At 48.5% G+C, this 20,989-nt stretch overlaps 1 protein-coding gene across 1 annotated transcript in view; it reads right to left on the bottom strand.

Annotated features, from left to right (window-relative positions):
- The window catches only part of CTPS1 (CTP synthase 1), a 331,500-nt gene that overhangs the window by 20,051 nt on the left and 290,460 nt on the right, over window positions 1-20,989 (bottom strand). Inside the window, exon 18 of the mRNA XM_069623054.1 lies at window positions 2,086-2,176. Within this exon, the coding sequence (XP_069479155.1) occupies window positions 2,092-2,176 (85 nt within the window). The 3' untranslated portion in view covers window positions 2,086-2,091. The remainder of the gene's footprint in view (window positions 1-2,085; window positions 2,177-20,989) is intronic.

The following is a 20,989-nucleotide window of genomic DNA, read 5'->3' on the forward strand; positions in this document are numbered from 1 at the left end:
AGAAAACCATAACCCACCTTCAGGCACTTGTGTAAAAGACAAACCTTGGTACACCAGCATCCAAGCTGCCCTTGCCAACAAAATTGGTGGCCTTCAAATCAAATTTGAGACTAAACGACTACAACTATCCAATAACAACGCCTCCATTCCTAGCACCCACACCCATACCAATACCACCAATGGCTTCACATTTAAAATGGTTACTACACCGGAAGTCCAAAAAAATATTGCATCCCTCAAACCCTCCAATTGCAAAGGGGACAGCTGCCCTGCCCAGATTATCAAAGATGGTGCAAGAGAATCTCCCTCTTCATCTCCAAACTCATAAACCTATCCTTCTCCACCAACTCTATACCCAACAACCTGAAACAGTCATGGGTTCTCCCCCTCTCAAAAAAACAATCCTTAGACCCAGCCATCCCTACTAACTACAGACAGATCACCACGGTACCCTTCCTGTTAAAAATCCTTGATAGAGTTGCCTACTTGCAAATCCAGGACTACTTAGAATGTAACCAACTACTAGGGTTGTGTCAATCCGGCTTTCGACCTCAACACGCAACAGAAACCGCCCTTGTTAACCTCAAAAGTCAGATTGATGACATTAAAGACAAAGGTAAAAAGACCATCCTGCTCATTCTAGACCTCTCAGCAGCCTTTGACCTGGTCGATCATAAAATACTCTGCAACCACCTCTCATCTGCTGCCCATTTCCAACCCTCAGCCGTCATGTGGATACAATCCTTCTTAGCCAACAGAACCATGAGAGTTTTTTCACCAGTAGCTGCTGCAGACCCTATCTTGTGGTGTCCCACAAGGATCTTGTGTTTCCCCCACCCTCTATAACATTTTTACAAAACCTCTCTGAGAAGTTGGACCATCTGGGTGTCACCTACACTAATTACGCAGACGACACCCAGATACTCCTTACCATCTCTGGCAACTACCGGGCTGACGTCACCAGGATTAACAAAATCTTTTCCATCATTCAGGCATGGATGGCCACACATGGCCTCTGCCTGAATGATGAGAAGACGGAACTCCTTCTGGTCGGTTCTCCCAATAATTTACAGAAGCTTAGCCCGGACTACACCAATATTATCATTGATGGCAACACCATCCCCGTCGCTAAGAGTGTGAAAACGCTAGGTTTCTACAATGATGCCAATACTAACCTCTCAAAACAAGTCAACATGACTGCCTCTACTACCGCCTACACTGGGAAACTAATTAGAGCCTGCAGACCCTTTCTATCCACGAACAGCTGCCTTACACTGGCCAGGGCGCTCATACAATCTAAGCTGGACTATTGTAACAGCCTCTACCTAGGGGCGAACCAAGGTAGAATTAACAAACTCCAAGTTCTCCAGAACAACGCACTGCGAGCAGCGCTAAACATCCCCAGGAGAGAGCACATCTCCCCATCAGAATTTCTTACAAATGGCTCTCCATTAAAAAAAAAAAAAAACACCTAAAAACTCTTTGTCTTACCTACAAAGCGTTACACCACCTAGCCCCCCCTATCTAACTAATAAACTCTCATTGAAGCCGAACACCAGAATCACCAGATCCGCCAACACTCTTTGCCTCACTGTGCCCAGATTAATCTCTAAAAGAGCTGGCGGATCCAGTTTCACGGTCCTCGCTCCTCAACTCTGGAACTGCTTGCCTCTTAACATCAAATCAGCCGCCTCATTTCACCTTTTCAGGAAGCTAGTCATTGCTTGGCTACTGGACAAAACTAAAAACTAATCCTATGCCCGACTAGGACCATGATTTCTGTATATACTATTCAATTGTCTCTATTATATGCCTTATTCTCCGCTGATTGTATATATTGTATATCACTTCTACATAATGTAGAACTGCAGATTCTATATATTGTACCTTATGTAACCTGTCTTTAAGCGCCCTTTTAGTCCAGGGTCTGGTGCGCTATATAAATAAACAAATTAAATGGACCTTGTGTATTATACAAACGCTTTTACAATTGAGTAATCTGTAACACCATAAAGCACATTTTAAATGCTGAATCCAATGCATCATGAACTGTATTTATGGTGGTAGGTTAGGTTTTACATTTACCAGTAATCAGTCATGGTTTATTGACGGAAACTTCAAGTCTGCAATCTCCAAATCGGGGGAGCTGCTGTCGCTTCTGTCGCTGTAGGTGTCTCTGTGGGAATTCAGATTTACATCAGGCTTATTAACACCACTTCCAAGTTGAAACATGCATTTATCAAAGTAGTTTGCAATTATCATCACTTAGATATGGAGACATGGGCACATTCTAGTCATTCTTAATACAAAATATGCAGCATACGCAATTAACTTTGGTTGCATATTTCGTCATACTCCTTATAAAATAAGTATCCAAGAATAATTATGGTTGCATTACTATGAAAAAGTATTCAAGCACTAAACCCTTCCCTGGTAAAAAAAAAAAAATCAAAATAAATGACCTATCTTCTGTACTGTTCTCTGATGGAGAAGTCCTTCCTGTTAAGATGGATTTCTAAAATCAATTTTGGTGGAAAGATTTTTGGAGGCCACCACAGTAATGGTGAACAGGGAGACTTTACCCAAGACCCAATCAGACTGGAGATCAGTCGCGGTTTAGTCTCAGCAGAGTGAGGATGGGCTAGGGCCTAAGTAAATATGCACAGAATAACCCTCCATAATTCAGCACAGACAGTCAATATATAAAAATACAACAATACATTATGCCTTTAAGAACACACTAAGAAATGAAAATAGCAGGTCGAATTATCACTAAAAACTATATATCACAAACATTTACATTCACCAGTAAATTCACTTACAATATATCAATCAATAATTAACCAGTCAAGTTAGGTAAGTAATCTGATGCAGATTAAATTAATCAAACCAACACAATGCCAATTCTCTTTTAGTTAAGAAGTCCAGCCCCAAAATGAATGGGGCCTAGTTCCCAAAAGTCACAGGTTCAGTACAATTATCTCCAGGAAAGGTGTAAGGCTGCAATGGGGTGTGGTGGCGATTTAAAACAGCTCATAAATATTTAGAAGTTAAACAAGTATTTGTAGAGAGGCAGGTAATTCCTCCTCTCTATCCCAGTCCAAAGCTAGCCCAAGCTGAGATACGTGGCCTGGTTTGACAAACAAATGGAAGTATAGAAAAAGTTAGGGGACTGCACCCAATGTTACCCTATCGAGAACACAGGGGGACAGGAACAATTATACTTACCCCCAGACTCTGATTTTCCCAGGTCACACTGTCTGGCATTGCTGAAGGCACGATCTTCAGTCCTTTGTTCAGGTGAGGGGTGCCCATGGGTTGCACGTTCAAGTTCTTTCTCCGGTTGGTTCAACTTCGAATAATGAAAGCCCTAAACTATGAAGAATGCAGAGTTTAGCAGTACAGACCCCTTCAGGACAAGTCACAGGATGGAAAAGTAGAGTTACAGCGACGGTCACCACTTACAGGCGGCGCCAGGCGATCTTCCAGGCACAGTCACAGAAGAAACTCATTTGATGAGAGAAAGCTGAAATGTAAGGACAAGGTGACTTATGGCACAAGCTGGAGACCAACAAACTTCCAGGGCTTAATGCAGAATTGTGATGACTGCAGCAACGTAGCCCAGGGTGGAGCTGGTAAGTCTACCTGGCTATCCAGGGATCCTTCCAAATCCTCTGGTGGCATGCGACCCCGAGCAGGGGGCCGAGACTAGTTGGTCCCACTAGTTCAAGGGTCGAAAAACAGACAAGGGTCTTCTGATATCAGGCAGTTGAGCAGGGATTCACTGGGCAAGTACTAGAGTGGACGTTCTCCGGTTGTCAGTGGGCTGTTCTTCCTAGTAATCTTGGTTCCTGCAGCCCTTCTTCAGATCTACGTTTGAGTCGTCCTCTTATCCAAAACTGGAGCGGGAAGCAGGTTCAAGGCCACCAATTGTAAGCATTTGCACCATTGAAACAGTAATTAACTGTCCAATCAGGGACAACCACTGGTTTCACACTTTCTGGTACCATGGGATGTGGACTGGGACCAGAAAGTCCTGGTCCCATACCCTGGAAGTGAGGAAACACCCCTTCTTGAGCTTCATTCTTCCCACTTTGCGAGTCCCCCATAATCTTTGCTGGACTATTGGATTTTTTAAAACTATTTCTCCTGAGTGAATGGGATCCTTTTCCCACACTCATTCTTTCACCCTAACCTTGGCAACCCTTTTTTTTAATATCTTTTTTAATACTTTTTAATGCAGTTATCCTTTCGTTCATGTTTTCTGGCATCTACCATTTACTATTCCAGCACACAGCACTTTCAGTGCAGTGTTGCTTATTTTACCTGGGTTAACTACAGTTTCCAGAGCAGGGGCACACACTTTTTTCCATCCTGTACTTTATTTTTGTTTATTTTTACTTTTAGTTACTGTTATAATTTCATCTGACAGGCTGGTGGCAGTGTAACGTTTTGCCCGACATTTTGTTGACCTCTACCGCAGCTGCAGTAGGGACAAAGGGGTCACCATTTGCCTAAAATGGTGGCTGTAGTTTGAGCCATGTTCATGAGGACATTTTCTTACTTGAGCCTTCTACCTTTCTGGGTGAGTGAGGTCTTGATAGGTATTTTGGCTTTGGCAGGCTCCCCTTGGAAAGCCTGAAAGGACAGGAAATGGGGGAGGTAACACTCCCCTGATGTTTGTCCTGCAGTGTGCCTGCCTGGTAACAGTTTGAACTGGGAGGATGGCTGGCCCCCTGGACAGCTGTTAGGACAGTTTTTCTGAAGTCCAGCTAAGGGTTTAGTTAAACCATTCAACTGAGACAGTACAAGACTCCACTCTTAGTATAAGGCTTGTTAGGCAAGTTTGTATGCAGTACCCTGTGGGAGACTGCACCAGCATTGCCCTCTTGGCAATAGTTAACCCAACCTTTGGTATAAGCATGTACTACACACGTTGGTAGAGTGACTCAGCAGCCAGGCCTATCACACAGTTTCACAGTGATTCAAATAACCACTCAAGGTTTCTTGATTAAACAATTATTTATTAATTTAACAGTCAGTTGTATAAGCCTTCTTTAGAAGGGAGCAAAACATAACACTTAAAATATACGTCAAAACACTCTGTTTCTCGAAATCAGATGATACCCATTGGGGATGGCATATAGACACTTCCTACACCTTCAGGTGACAAATATTTAGGACACTTCGGACATTGATTCCTCACTGGTCCATTTAGAGCAATAGCGAGTTTGGTGTAAAAGAATAGGTTTGTGAATAAAACAAATGTTAACAAATATTAGGTACTTTCTGAACCCCCAATGCAAAGTAAGTTAACCCTTTCCCAGTGACAAGTTATGGAATATGCGACTTTTGTTGAGGGACATTTAAAGGACAAAGTCAGAGGTAAGAATAGTCTATCAGGGAGCCAGGACAGCCAATGTCAATTGAGCAAAAGTTTGAGAGAGGAGGCACTTCTTGAAGCTAAGAAAGAAGTCTAGCACAATGTTTTTGAAACGTTGGCAGAAGCGAAATCACTGTAGTGCCACAAGCTGGTAGGCTTGCGAGGGGCAAAGCTGCAAGCAACTCTGCAAAAGGGCAACCAAGACAAGTCTCAACTGAGAGCTAGTAAGGCTACATGACAAGAGGTACGCAACCCCTTAGTTTACAGTACCTTTGGTTTGAAGAACTTGATTCCAGCTGGCTTCTGTTCCAGTTGTAGTTCTGCAGATCCGGTGTTCCTTGGCCTCAGTCGCGGGGACAAGAGGGAGGACGTCTGGAGACTCCTGCACTACGAATTGAAGGTCAGCGGCAGCAATGGGCAAACTTCAGATTAGCGACACTTCGCTGTCTCAGCTCCTCGTGTCTCGTGCAAATAGCACCACAGCGGTTCTCAGATACCTTAATGGACTTTCCTCGCATCTGGGGTCCAGCACTCTGGTGAGGTGGCTCTGGCTTGGTCAGTCCTACTTCATGAGAGCACGGAGTATCTTCCTGGAGCTCAGGTCCGGCTTAAAAAAAAAACCGAGACACTCGATTCTGATGTTCCTCTCCCTGTCAATCAGTTCCTGCAGCAGCAATGTTAGTACAGCCAGCTCCGAGAGGATGTCAGACAAGTTCGCTTTGGGGTCGACTGGTCCCACCAACCCAAGGGGAGAAGTCATCTTTGCAGGGCTTCTCTAGTCGAGGCGAATTCGGAGCTTCAGCACAGCAGCAGGGCGTCACCGGGCAAACCAATGGTACAGGAGTTGCAGCAGATGTCTCTTCCAAGTTCCTCTTTGGAATCCTTCGTCCAGTGGTCGACTCTGCCTTCCAAGCAAAAGACCTCGACTTTTATGGAGGTTTCTCCCATTCATTTGCAGCCTAGCTTTTACTCACATAGCAGGGTGGCTGTCCTGCAAGGACAGCCAGCCAGCCAGCCAGCGAATCACCTAAGAGTGCATTCCTGTCACCTAGGAGATGAAGCACAGGAAGTTTCAGGCACCTCTCTCACTTCGTGCCCTTGCCGGACACACTGGAGCCAGAGGCGGGGGATTCAGCAGTGAAGCCCGCTAAAGACAAAATGAACAAAGGGACCAAACCTCGTTTGGCATGCAAAGTAAATTTCAAGAAGGACCTTTCCAACCAGAAATGGAAAAAAAGAAGACCAGGGCCATTTTGACAAAATGAGCACCCATGGGTACTTTACTGGGCTGCAATTGAAACCCGCGGTAAAAAACACAATGATAGGAAAAAATAAACCACTGCCACCAGCCATTAATTGTAGAAAGGGCAACATAAAAATGTTACATGAGCAACTAGTCAAAGGGGATACTAAGTAGCCCCTCCAGCACCCTGTTGGGTCTAGAAAGTTACAAATGTAAGTAAAGTCAATTTCACTTCGCTGCTCTTGGAAACTGTAGTTTACCCAAGAGAAGGTATTTAAACCTTTGGGAAATCTGAAAGACTTCCTTGTGTCACTGCACTGAAGGTGCATTGTAACACAATGTAAAAGATGATGGCTATGGAGATTGGCAGACTACAAGAAACAAACAGAGTTCAGATTAAAGAAAAATACACGAGAGAGTGGGGCAAAAGGCCTCACTCCAGGATAAAAATGTAAAGTCCTGAAGACCAGCAAAAGTGCTGGGGGTCTCTAAGGTAGAAGGGAATTAGCACATTTCTGAGAATTCTCCCCAACAAGGATGTAACTCACTTATTTTAGGATAATAGTTATACTGAAGGCAAGTAAAAGAACTGTTCTCCAGCATGGGTCTGGCATAGATTCACATGCTCATGAATATTCCCGGTCAGACTGGGAATCGTCGGTAAAGGAAAGGAGAAAAAAAATAAAAAATAAATCAGTTTCAGTTCTTGAAATGTCTTTCTCCTAACAACTGAGCTCTGGGTCATACTGCCCCCAGTCTATGACTGCCCTCTACCTAAACCCCTCTGACAGCCATCTTCAGATTTGGTAGCACGTAAAGTGGCAGTAAGACCAAGTGAAGAGCCACAGAGCCGTAGCGGTTGGGAGGGTTTGCATGTGAATCCATGCCAGACCCATGCTGGAGAACAACAGTTACAGGTAAGTAACTTGTTCCTTCTCAAGTATGGGGTCTGGCATGGATTCACATGCTCATGAATAAAGAATACATAGCAGTACAAACATACACAACCACGGGAGGTGGCAAAGGCTCAACATAAGCATATCTTACCTCCTAACCAGGCTCACCTTCAAGCGAACGGGGATGCGCAGCACTGCCTGGCTGACTCTGGACTCCTCCCTGGAATCCCGGTTGATGCAGTAGAATTTTGTGACCGTGTGCGTCAACGTCCACGTAGCATCCCTGCAGATGTCCATCAGGGGCACACCAGACAGGAACGCCGTAGTTATAGGATATGATCGGTTATTTATAACGCACTTAATACCCAGAGGTTTCTAAGCGCGGACCCGGGGATCGAACTTGTGTTACTCTGCGTCGTCTTGCTTCCAAGGCGAGCAAGACTGCCACTGAGCTATCCTCCCTCCCGAGAGTTGGAGCGATCGCTCTGGTCGAATGGGCTCTCGGACAGCCAGGCAACGGTTGGTTTGTCAACCAGTGACAAAGGGTGATGCAGCCGGAGAGCCACCTGGAAATGGAAGCCTTGGAGATGGCCTTCCCTTGGTTCACAGGTTCAAAGTTCATGAAAAGTTGTGACATCTTCCGGGAACTCTTTGTGCGGTCCGTGTAGAACTTCAGCGTTCTAGCCACATCCAGCAAGTGAAAAGTCCTCTCGGCCGGCGACGAAGGTGTCTGGAAGAACACAGGCCAACACCAAGGGCTCATTTAGATGAAAGTCCAATGGCACCTTGGGCATGAAGGAGGGGAGCGCCCGCAGCACCACCCTTGTGTCTCGAAATGTCAAATAAGGTGGCTTACAGGACACGGCCTGAATCTCACCCACTCGTCGTACAGATGTGATGGCCACGAGGAACACTATCTTCCACAAGAAAAACTTCAGCGGAACTGTCTGTATTTGTTGAAATGGAGGGCCCATGAGCCTAGTCCGCACCACATTTGAGTTCCCAGGCCGGGGCTGGAGCCTTCACCGGCGGTAACAAACGGAACACTCCTTTAATAAACTCCTTAACCAGACAGTGCAACCATAACAACGACCGTCCTGGAGATCTGGAGTTGCGGGAGATAGCCGCCAGATGAACTTTAATGGAAGCATGGGCCAGTCCTGCTTTGGCCAATTACAGCAAATACAGCAGCACCCGAGGAGCCGTGACCCGCTTAGGGCCGATCATCTGTGCACGGCACCAAATGGCGAACCTCTTCAATTTATGTCTGTAGTATTTAAGAGCAAATGAGGCCCTGGCCTTGGCAAGCACCTCCTCGCAATCCGCTGGGAGGTCATAACCCCCAAACTCTAATGCTGCAGGAGCCAGGCCTTCAGGCTCAGTGATCATGGGTCATGGTGCAGAATTGCGCCTCCTCCTCTGGCTAGAAGATCTGCGGCCACCGGAAGCTTGACTGGATGGGACACCGACATGTCGAGAAGGTCCGGGTACCAGATCTGCCTCGGCCACACCTGTGCGACGAGGATCATCCTACACCGGGACCGTCTGAGTTGATTGACTAGTCAAAGAAGCAATGGCAACGGTGGGAGCGCATACAGAAACGGGCCATCCCAGGGGAATGAGAACACGTCCCCCATGCTCCCCGACTGGGGAAACCTGCTGGAGAACCTCCGACACTTGGTGTTCATCGCTGCAGCAAATAGATCGATCTGGGGATTGCTCCATATGCGGAACAGGTGATCCACTTGTTCCTGCCGAAGCTCCATCTCATGACAAGAGCGCAGCTCTCTGCTGAGCGAGTCTGCGACTGTGTTCTTCACTCCTGCAAGATGAAACGGGATGAGGAACATCCCCTGGGCGACGGCCCAGTGCCACAGGTCCTGCGCTTCTTTGGAGAGGGCCGGGGATCTGGTGCCCCCCTGCTTCCAGATGTAAAACATGGTGGTGGTATTGTCCGTGAAGACCTGCACCACCTTGCCCTTGAGGGACAGAAGGAAAGACTTGAGGGTGCAAAACACTGCCCGCAGCTCCAACACGTTGATGTGCAACGTCTTCTCCTCCGGTAGCCACAGGCCTCTTGCGTGAAGACTTCTGGTGTAAGCTTCCATCCTTCCAGGGAGGCGTCCTTCGTGACAGTCTCCTGGCGAGGTGGGGTCTGGAAATCGGCACCTCCGGACAGATGTGCCCGAACTCCCCACCAATGTATCGCTCGACGGAAACTCTCGTCGTGCGATCTTGTCGTCAAGGAATTCCTGCAACTAACGCATCCGTAGCCTGCACAGCCGAATGAGGTATATGCATGATGACCTCATGCCGAGCAGATACTTGATGGACCTCACCCTTGCAATCTTCAGGGCCAACAGGCGTTGTACCTTGCCTAAAATGGCCGCTATCCTCTCCTCCGACGGAGACGCCAGGCACGACACTGGTTTGAGTCGGTATCCCAGGAACAGTTAGTCCCGCGATGGAATCAAGCAGGACTTATCCATAGTTCACTGAGAACACCAGTTCCGTCAGCAGGCGCACAGTCTTTGCTCCATGCTCGACGGAGATCTCCTTCGCGCTGGCCTGGATAAGCCAGTCGTCCAGATAAGGGTAGATGTGAATCCCCCATAGTCGCAGCTGCACCGTCAGGCACTTGGTGAAGACCCTTGGCGCCGACTTCAATCTAAAGGGAAGGGCCTTGAATTGGTAGTGCTTCCCTTGCACCATGAAATGCAGGAACTTGCGGTGCCCCTTGTGACTGGGGATGTGGAAGTATGCATCCTCCAAGTCCAACGACTACAGGAAGTCCCTCTCTTCTGGCTGTCCGAGCACGTGCTGAAGAGTAACAATCCAGAATTTTTGGGACTTGATGTATTTGTTCAGTCGACAAAGGTCAAGAATGGGCCTCCAGCTCCCAGTCTTTTTTCTGATGAGAAAGTACCTCGAGTACACTCCGGATCCTGCTGGGGATGCGCTCTACTGCGCCTTTCCTTAGCATGGCCCGCACCTACAGCAACAGCTGAGGGAGGTGGTTTTCCTGCCGGGCCACTGGTGGTATTCGGGGACGTTTCTGTTGAAATTCCAGGGTGTGTGTGGGCGAGAGCATCCAGCACACAACGGTGGATGGAGATGGTCTTCCTACATGCTGACGAAGTTCACCAGCCGGCCTCCCACCGGAGGTGCACGGGTGGGGGCCCAACACCACAGCCGGTTCAATCCTGCATGGATGTCGAAGGGCCACCGTGAGGATCCTGGTGACGTCCTCCTCCAAAGGGCGTGGAGCGGGAGGGTTGGCGGTAAGTAGAGGAACCCCCGCCAAACCTCTTGAAGGATCCTTGGGACTAGCTGCCTGAGGTCCGAAAAGTCGGCTGCCGTTGCTGAAGAGTTCCCAAAGCACACACCGTCTCAGTGTCCGTCTTTATGGCTCGGAGAGACTCATCCACAGCCTTCCCGAACAAATTGTCCCTGTCGAAGGGCATGTCCAGCACCTTCGACTGAACGTCTTGACGAAAGTTGGTGGCCTTGAGCCAGCCACCACGACTAAGGCAAACGCTGTTGCCCATTTGACAGAATCCCGCGTCAGCAATGTCCGTGGCCACTGTGAAGTCGTGGTCTGACACCACCTCGCCTTCCTGCAGAATTTCCAGTGCCTCCGACTGTTCGGGAGAATTCTCAAAAATGTGCTAATTCCCTTCACCTTAGAGACCCCCAGCAACTTTGCTGGATTTTGAGGACTTTATTTTTTTTTTACCTGGAGAGAGTGCGACCCTTTTTTCCCCCCACTTTCTCATGTATTTTGATGTGTGTTTTACTCTTGTGTTCTTGGATTATGGCGTTTTAGACTACTTCATAGGCATCATCTTTTCATGTGTGTCACACAGCACATTCAGTGCAGTGGCACAGGAAAGATTTTCAGGCTTTCCCAAAGTTTAAATACCTCTTTGGGATAAACTGTTTCCTCAGAGAAAGTAAAGTGAAATTGACTTTACTAGTCGCCTTAGGCGGGCTTCAGGACTGAAGACCGCCTCTGGCGCCTGAGTGTCTGGGGTGGGCAGGAAGTGAGGGAGGTGCCCGAAACTCCCTGTGCTTAGTCCCCTAGGAGACCCAAATGCACTCTGGTGTGATTGGCTGACTGACTGGCAAGGACAGCCAACCTGCTGGGTGAGTGGCAGCTAGGCTGGAATGAAATGGAGGAAACTGGATAAAAGGAGAGTCGCTTGGCTTGGAAGGCAGAGTCGACCACTGGAACGAAAAAAACCAAGACGAGCTTGAAGTGGACAGCTGCTGCAACTCCTGGACCATTGGTTTGCCCAGTGAAGCCCAGCTGCAGGTCTGAATAGTCAAGTTCATCTCGACAGAGAAGCCCTTCAAGGACGACTTCTCCCTTTGAGTTGGTGGGACCAATCAACTCGTAAGCCACCTGGATACCATTCTCGGAGCGGGTTGCATTTTCCTCCAAGTGCTGCAGGAACCTGAATAGCCAGGGAGGAGGACACCAGTTTGTATGCTTGACTACAGCTATCGGAATTGAAGATTTGCTAAGTGCCAGCTTTGACCAGTGCAGGGGTCCCCATGACATCCTCCCTCTTGTCCCCACGACTGAGGCTCAGGAACAGCGATATCTGCAGGAACAGAAGTCTTCAGCTGCATCTTTTTCTTCATTGTAAGGTACTGTGAAAACTGACTGAGAGAACCTACCTCACTGCGAAAGTGCTTAAAACTTTGGCAATGTGACGGTCTAGTCAGCTTGGGACCCAACATATGAACCTTTCTTTTACGAACTTGAGAACTTTGGCAAAGACTTTTCTGTTGAACTACCAGAACTGCTTTATCCTATATAGGACATTAGCCCATTGACTTTGGCCTAACCTATTGCATTGAATCAACTTCTCTGGTGAACTCAAACTATTTGCACTGTCTAAGAGTAACTGAAATATTCATTTTATTAACTTATGCATTTTTGCTCCTCCTTCCAAGTATTTCAAACGCCTCAGAATCTGATATTGTGAAGTACTGAAGTATATTTGTGTGTGATATAGATGAGTATAAGATTTTATTTGAATACTTATGATTGTAGACCTCTGTGTAACCTCCTTACAGCTAACATTCCCTCTTGAGATAGGCCTGGCTGCTCAGCTCCGCTACCGAAAACTGTAGTGCAGACTTATATACCAAAGGTTGGTTTTGCTTACACCTGTAGTCATAGTTGTGTGTAGTGGTCCCAAAGGGTACTGCATACAAACTCTGCCTAACACCGACCACTTGTTGTCGGGAAGGAAGTCCAGGATGGGAGCGATCTTGAACCACAACTCTCGGTCTTAACGAGCCACAATGGCGAGGGCGTTGGCGGCCTTGATGGTAGTCGCTGCAGAATAGATAACCAGTTCTTCCATGGCATCTAACTTCTTGCCCTCGTTGCCGGGTGTGGGTGGCAGCCACCGAGGCAGAACCACCCGAGGACGACTTCTTGGCTGTCGCAGACACTACAGAATCTGGGGGAAGGCTGGTCCCGTAAGCACTTGGGCACGGATTCAGGCACCCTATACACCTTTGAGGCGAGCTCTTCGCCAGGGCCATGGAAGGGTTCTTCAGGAGACAAACCCTCATCTCAAATGTCATCCTGGAGTGGTATCGAGGGTATGGTTTTCCTCTTCGCCTCGCTGCACTGATCTAAGAAGCCCTCCTTCTCCTCCTCTGGAGCGAGCTGAAAAAGTTCTGACGCTCTGGAGATCGAGACAGGAGGCCCCCTAAACCGCCGTTGTCCGTGCCAGTCATCGCTGTGTCCGGATCCGTATCATCCATGCGGGGGTGGGAAGGGAGGGGTGGGAAACGTGGCAAGGAGGTGGAGGGTGTACTCTTCTTCTTGGCCACAGGTTCCCCGGTGGGGTGGGGTGGGGTGGGGTGGTCGGCCTTCGCCCCTGCAATAGGCATCTCCGATACCAGTGTATGCTGTGTGGAAAGGATGCCCACCAAGAGGTCTCTAGGAGGTACCTGAGGTGGGGGTGGCAGATGAGGTGCAGGCGGAATAGGCAGTTGGGGCACCGGCTGGGAGCCCAGACCATCGTTGCCTTGCTCCTCTTCCTCGATGGTGTCCTCGCCTTCGTCTGCACGCTCGTCGTATTGTAGGGCCTGCTTCCTACGTTTCCCTCCTCCTGGATGATTTGCAGACTGGTGAGCTTATCCTCACAGGAGATATCCGTACCCTGGAGGGCCACAGCACCCCCCCTTCTTTGTTTCCAGCCGTGAAGTTCTCAGGGAGATGACGGGCATCCTCTTCTGCAGAGTCTTCTCTATGGGCCGGAACGCAGCCTCCCTCCTGGGAGGAAGGGACATCCTGGTCTTAGGGGGTCACGTCCTGCGGGACCGTCTCAGCGGTCTTTGCCAGAGATGCTGCCACCCCCTCAATGGAAGGCTGGGCCTTCGCTGGGTGCACCTGGGCCTTCACAGTCAGGGCCGGAGACTTGTCCTGCTTGGCCTTCTCGTTCGGGGAGGGTCTCCCTTGGACCTCTCTGGTAGGATGGAATTTGGACCTCTCCTGGAGTTTGCCCGGGTGGGTCAGATTTCCTCTTGGCCGAAGATCTTGAGCGTTGACTGGTGACGGAAGCTGGAGATGTTGAACACGCCCTGGCTGCCGCAGAGTCTGTCGCAACAGCGCTCCCGCTGACAGTGAACTCTGAGTGCTTAGCCTTCCGTTGGACCCCCGCGGGTGAGGCACCCTCAAAAGACTTAAAAGCCTGCTCAGCCTTCTTGAAACTGGGAGAGGTATGCTGCTGGGACCCACCCAGAGCAGAGGCCTTGGCCTGTAGCCACTCGTTCAGCCACCTGTGCCGGTCCTTCATCGTGCGAGGGACCATCTCCTGGCAAAACACACAATCTTCCTCCTTGTGCATCGGGTACAGGCAGTAAAGACATTTGGAATGGTGGTTGTCCAAAAAGAGATTCCGAGAGCCGCAGCAGGAGCAGATCTTGAACAGGGGAGTTGAATCCTCCTTCTCCGTCATGGTCGACTTGGCGTAGACCCGAAAGAATCTTCTGGAAGCCTCCATGAAGAAACTTGACGAAATTCGCCCATGAGTGGTGCTGAAGAATGAAGATCGGTTGATCGATGGAGCACAAGGCCCGATTGACCGAAAAATACTCTTCCAAAAAGCAAAAAATGCAGAAAAAGCTTGAGAGCTAAACACGAGGACTCCCAACACTTGAACGAGCGGTAAAAATATGAACATGTTTGCCAGAATAGTGGCATAGGTAGAGGGCAGTATGACCCAGAGCTCAGTGATTGGTTGTTAGGAGAAAATCAGTTCAGAATGAAACTGATTTTCTCTTTACCGAGGATTCCCAGCAGGACAATAGAGAATATTCATGAGCATGTGAATCCACGCCAAACCCCATGCTGGAGAACCTTTATACTTTTGTAAGGAGCTACCAGCAACCTAAAAGGTATTTATGACCTAGGCAAACTTATTCTGGGCAGGCTAACAGCAAGTCAGGGGAAGTAGGACCCTATTGACTCCCAAACTGACTCTTCCCTTGCCAACCTTCACCTCTCCATCTCCATCACCCTGGATATCAGTGGCCCTGCCTGGAGGATCTTCATGAAACCCGCCTCCAAGCGAAATAGATGGTATGACTTCGACCTAGCCTTGCTTAAACACAAGTGCAAAGTCACTGAACGGAACGGGTTGGCTTCTAGCACATCCTCTGACAAACTGGCCTATTGCCTGCTCCAAAGGCAATACAGACTCTCTATCCGCTCCAAGAAACGGGCCCATATCCAAACACGCACCTCTGGGGCCACAAACATGAACCTTTCAAAATGTGTAAGGAACTTGCCAATTCTACTTCTGTCTCTGTCAGGTAAGAATTAGTGCAGTCACACTGTGTGAGACTACACACGACTTATCTGCTTGGTATTGGCAACCTACCTTTTGCTATAGGTCTGTACTACACAAGTTGGTAGTGTGATTGAGCAGCCAGGCCTATCTCAAGAGGGGTAAATGTGAGCTGTAGCACTGTACAATTGAAATCCGTAAATACAAGTGGCCAAGCCCACTCATGGTTTCAGCTGTAAATAGTTATTTAACGTCAGTTTTAAATATAACAGTTCGTAACAATACGAATAAACTTTGAAATTACTTTTCAGAATCAAACAAGCCAGTGAATAATCTTTGGATATGCTTAATACACTTCTTGTACAACCGGAGGGGACTCCAATCACAAGGATAGTATTTTCATTTATATATTACACTAGCATACTTTGCAGATTCAGAGTTACAGAAAGGAAAAGGTTAAGGGAAGCAAAAAGATTAGAACAGATTCTCAGAACATGTGAGGACAACTGAAACGTCCAATGAAGTCTAGATAGGCCTTTCCCAGCAGTGACAGTCCTTAACAAGCCACAACCTATGGTGGTGGGAAGGGGGAGGGGGTTTGGGAGGGAGAAGCAATACCAAAGTCAATGGATTAAGAAGAGTGCCTTTAGGAAGCCAGGACAGCCAAAGTCATTTGAACACAGTCAATGGATCTGATGCACTTCTTGGATAAAAGTCTTGCACAAAGTTGGAGAAATCAGAACAATCATGTGTAGGGCCACAAGCTGTTATGCCTGTGAAAAGGGAGTTGAAATCAACTCCGACAGTAAGTAGGTGCAATTCTCAAGTGAGACAACACGACTTAAGGCAAGAAGGTAAGTAGCCCCAAGCCCAAATAGTACCTCTGGGTAGACGAAAAGGTGGTCCAGCTGGATTCCGTCTTGCTACAGCCAAGCAGACCATGATTCCTGAGCCTCAGGTCTTGGAGACGAGGGAGGATGTCTGGGATCTCCCGGGGCAGTACTCAGGAAGGTAATCAGCAGCGACAGGCTCTTTTCGTATCAGCCGCACTTTATGGTTTCAGCGCTTAGTAAACGGCACTGATGCAGATCGGACACTGGTTGGACTTTCCGTGCTCCCTCGGTCCTGCACTCTGGCGAGGGGACTCTGGATCAGCCCTTCGGAGGCTCCTGGAGCTTTGTCGGATTCGCTCCTTGGCAGACATTGCATGCGATTACGGTCCCTCGACCCCGGGTAGTGGGCTTCTGCAGCAACAGAGAGGCACAGCAAGTCGGGAATGGCGCCAAGTGGAGTTCGTCTCGGGGTTAGTTGGTCCCACTAACCCAAGGGGAGAAGTTGTTCCTGAGGAGCTTATCTGTTGAGGTGAAAAAGGAGGCCTGCAACAAGCTCCGTTCAGTTTATTTTTCGGATGTTCTTCCAGTGGTCGACTCTGCCTGTAGTTCTAAAACTCTCGCCTTTTGAGCAGGCTTCTCCCATTCATGTACATCTTAGGCTGTCAATCACAGCATGGTGGCTGTCCTAAAAGGCCAGCCGGCCAATCAGGACTATTTTCATTCAGGCAGTCGTAGAGACTAAGGACAGGGGAGTTTCAGGACCCTCCCTCACACTAGAGCCAGGGGCGGGCTTCAGGTCTGAAGGCTGCCAAAGTTAAGACAAAGGGCTCAAACCGGTCTCAACGCACCGAGTAAAAGTCCAGAAAGACCTCACAAACAGAAAATGGCAAAAAAAGAGGACAGGGGCCATTTTGTCAAAATGGTCACCCATGGGTGCTGTACTGCAGCTGAGGGTTCAGCCTGCGGTAGAAAAGCACAATGGTAGGAACAATTAAACCACTGCCACCAGCCATTTAAAGTAGTGAGGGTAACAAACATGTTCTATGAGAAAGTAGGATAAGAGGCTACTAGGTAACCCCCCCAGCACTCCACATAAGATGGGGTGTGCTGGACCTACAAAGAGAAAAGGTAAGTGAAGTAAATTTCACTACTATTCTTAGAAACTGTAACTCACTCAAGAAAAGGTATTTAAACATTATGAGAAATCCTAAGGATTTCCCAGTGATACTGCACTGAAGGCGATGTGCGTCACCATACAAAAAGCAGATGCCTATTGAGTTTGTCAGACTCCAAAAACAGTGAAAACACAAAATCCAAATCAGGTAAAATCCCCAACTAACTCAGGAGTTAAAATTAAAAAGTCCTAAATTCAGCAAAAGAGCTGGGGGGTCTCCAAGGTAGAAGGGAATTAGCACAGAAATTAACATTCTCCCCAACAGGCTCCCCTTCTCTTCCTTCCCAGGCCCTCTGCACAGCCTTGGCCACCCATTTCACTACTAAAATTCAGGACATCCCGTCTCCCTTCCTCCTCCCTGGACCACTTCTGGACCCAGGCCTCCCTTGGGCCCCCTTCTCGCTCCTCCCTCCCCTGCCTATTCTCCTTCCTCACCCATAGCACCAGATGAGGTCACCAAGACAGCCTGCTCTATGAAAGTATATTCCAAACAGGTGCTGCCCTGCTCTTCTAGAACTACCAAGGACAATATCGCTGCTCTCACTCCCTCCTTGGCGGAGTTCTGCAACCATTAATTTGCACCCCCTCACAAAAAAAAGCTGTCTGCGGACCCTTTTGGCCTGGCTAACTACCGTTCTATCTCTACTACCCCCTTCTTGGGCAAACTTTTGTAGAAGTTGGTCATCTCCCAACTAATCCATCATACTGAATCTGCTGGCTGTCTCCACGACCACCAGAGACTTCAGAGCAGCCAGAGACATGAAAACTGCTCGCCTGAACACCCGTGATGACTTGCTCCCAAACCTCGACTCTATCCTCTCCCTTTGACACAGTCAATCATACCAACCTCATAAATCGTCTACGTGATACTGGGAATCAGACTGGGCACAGGATTGGTTGACTTTTTTCCTCTCAAACTGACCCTCGCAAGTGCAATTGGGCAAGTTTCTCCATCTCACTTGTGGCGTCCCTCATGGCTCTATTCGCTCGCTGTGGCTTTTCACCATTTACCTTGCTCCCCTTGCCCATCTGATATCCTCCTTCTCTTCCCATTTCCAATTTTATGCGGATGACAGTCTGCTCTCCTTTAAACTTCCCCCCTATTTCTCCTTTCCTTCCTCTCATGCTCGACTGACTGCTATTCAGACATGGTGTGCTGCTAATGATCTCTGCTTTAATGCCAGTAAGACAGACCCTTCTCATTGGGACTTCTGTCCCTCCTGCCATCCTTCTTACGTCCCCAACACCCTTGTGTGAAGCAAAAAACCTGGGTGTCAATCTTCAACACCTCTCTCTCTTGCTCACCTCCTATCGCTGACCTTGTCAAGAAATATAATTATCAGCTTCACCTCCTCAGAGGCATTATACCTTTCCTCATCTTCCACCAGAAACGTAATGTCTCCAGAGCTCTGGTTCTCACCAGCATGGACTACTGTAACAGTCTCTTCCCTAATCTGCCCCTTTCCTCCACTCGCCCTCTCCAATTAATGCATAATAGGACAGCAAGACCTATCTTTAGCCTCAAGCACAGGGACCGCATCTCTAGCCCTAAAATCTCTCCACTGGCTCCATGTGGTTGTAAGGATTAAATTGAAGACCCTCTGCATCATCCACAAGGCTTTCTAGGGCCTGGGACCTCTACATTCAACTCTCTAACTTTAAATACGTCCTTGCTAGAGTCCTTCGGTCGTCTAGTCTCAACTCTCTAAAGGTCAGACGTTACTACAAGCAGAGAGTCAAGAGTAGATATTACTTCTGCAGGAGCCTCCCTCTGGATTCGCCTCCCTGATCCTCTAGTCTTCAGCTGGATCTCCGTAAGTTCCTGAAGCTGCTCAATACCTTCCTTTTCTCCTCCTCCTTCCCTCCCTCTCCCCTTCCTATGTTAGTTTCCACCTGCCTCTATGTCTGGTTGCTATATCCCTCAAGAGCCTTACCTGGGCCTGACCCTCCTCGACCAGTTTCCCCCACCCCTCTGCCCCTTACCAGCACTTGCCCTCAGGCTCCCTTCCCTGACTAGCCTACCGAGGCTGGTCCCCCCCCCACCCCCTCCTTGCAATAGCTGACCCCATCCCTTCTTACCCGAGCACTTGCCCTCCTGGGTCTCCCTTAGCAGTTGCCCAGCCCCTGGGCTCCTATGCCCTTCGCCCCGGTCCCTGCACTTCTTGTCACAGCGCTTGCCTGATATGAATGTCAAAGCCTAGTAGGACCGTTATTGTTATTTTCTCCCATGTCTCCCCACCACCCCCTTTGTCTTGTGGCGAATGGAAACAGTTTTTGATGTATAGGCGACATACAAATGTTCAATAAATAAAATTAAGAAATGTATGCAACTCACACTGATGCGGTCTCCTCTAGACAGTGTACCAGACGCAGGGAACCCGGTTTTGACAAGTCACCAAGGCACTGCGACACGAAGGGACAACTGTCGCAGTCAAAGTCGGCCTCATCTCCTGGGTCCCGTTGAAGCTGGAATACTGACATTTTGCAGGTGGGACTCTTGCAGCATAAGCCGAGGGTCTGCAAATCTCCAAGTCGAAACACAGAACCACAACGCCTCTACTTCAGTAGCCCAAACTGGAGTTGGTCAGTCCACAGGATGGTTCCAGGAACGCTTCGGAAGACCCCAGATGGCTGAACCCCGAGCAGACATCAGTAATGGTTGGTCTCACCACTCCAAGGTTCGACGAACCACCAAAGGCCTTCTGAAGATCACTGACCAGACTGCAGCAGAAGTTGGTCACCAGGCCTTAGGACGGTCCACGTGTTTTCCCCATTGTCTTCACAGCTGGGCAGGAAACTTTGATCCTTGCAGGATTTCTCCAGGATCTGAGGTATGGCAGCAGGACTAAACTCTGCTCACCTAATGGAAAATCTGCTCCTCACACACACCCCAGCAGTGGTCCAATCAGGACCACCGATAGTGGAACTCATGCATACTCCCTAGACCAGACAGTCCCAAACCACTTCCTGGGAACAAACATGCACATGGCCCTGAACTAGTCTGCGAACATTAAGGCTTTCCCGGGCAATGCATGACCAGAAAAGTAATTTCCGATCTGACAGGGCAGGACGCAGGTCACAGGACAAGATGGTCAAAAGAACAAGCAAAAACCTTGTAGCACAGCCAGGTTGGGACACTAGCCACAGTTAATAGCCAAACGGGGTAAACGCGGTAGGGCTAAAGTAAAGTATTGGAAAAATAATAAAAATGCAACTGCTGACACCAGCTTGTCTTTAGGCACATCTAAAGTAACCAAACAATCCCTTTGAGTGTAGTCTAGGGTCATACAATAGAAACCCCATTGCACCACAAAACATTCTGGCAATTTGTAGCTGTGGAGTACATGCAGACAGCTTGTGCATTTTGAGGAAAAATTAGGTTTTTGGCAGGAAGAAAACCTGCAGAACCCTCTACTCCTGGCATTCGTGCATCAAAATCAGCGAGAGAATAAATTATGTAGTTAGAAAAATATGCGTCACTGCTACCCGACGCTTCTACCCAAGTAGCACCGAAAAAAGGACAGCTATAGCTAGGAGCATGTGTGAGGGAGGAGCAGGTGGGGCCAGCCACACATGCACAGTGGCAGGGATATTTCAATTGCTTTGCGATATGCTTCAGTTCCCTTCAATTGGGATGGCATTT

The sequence above is a fragment of the Ambystoma mexicanum genome, chromosome 11 (assembly GCF_040938575.1).
Source record: "Ambystoma mexicanum isolate Mex_15411 chromosome 11, UKY_AmexF1_1, whole genome shotgun sequence".
NCBI lineage: Eukaryota > Metazoa > Chordata > Amphibia > Caudata > Ambystomatidae > Ambystoma > Ambystoma mexicanum.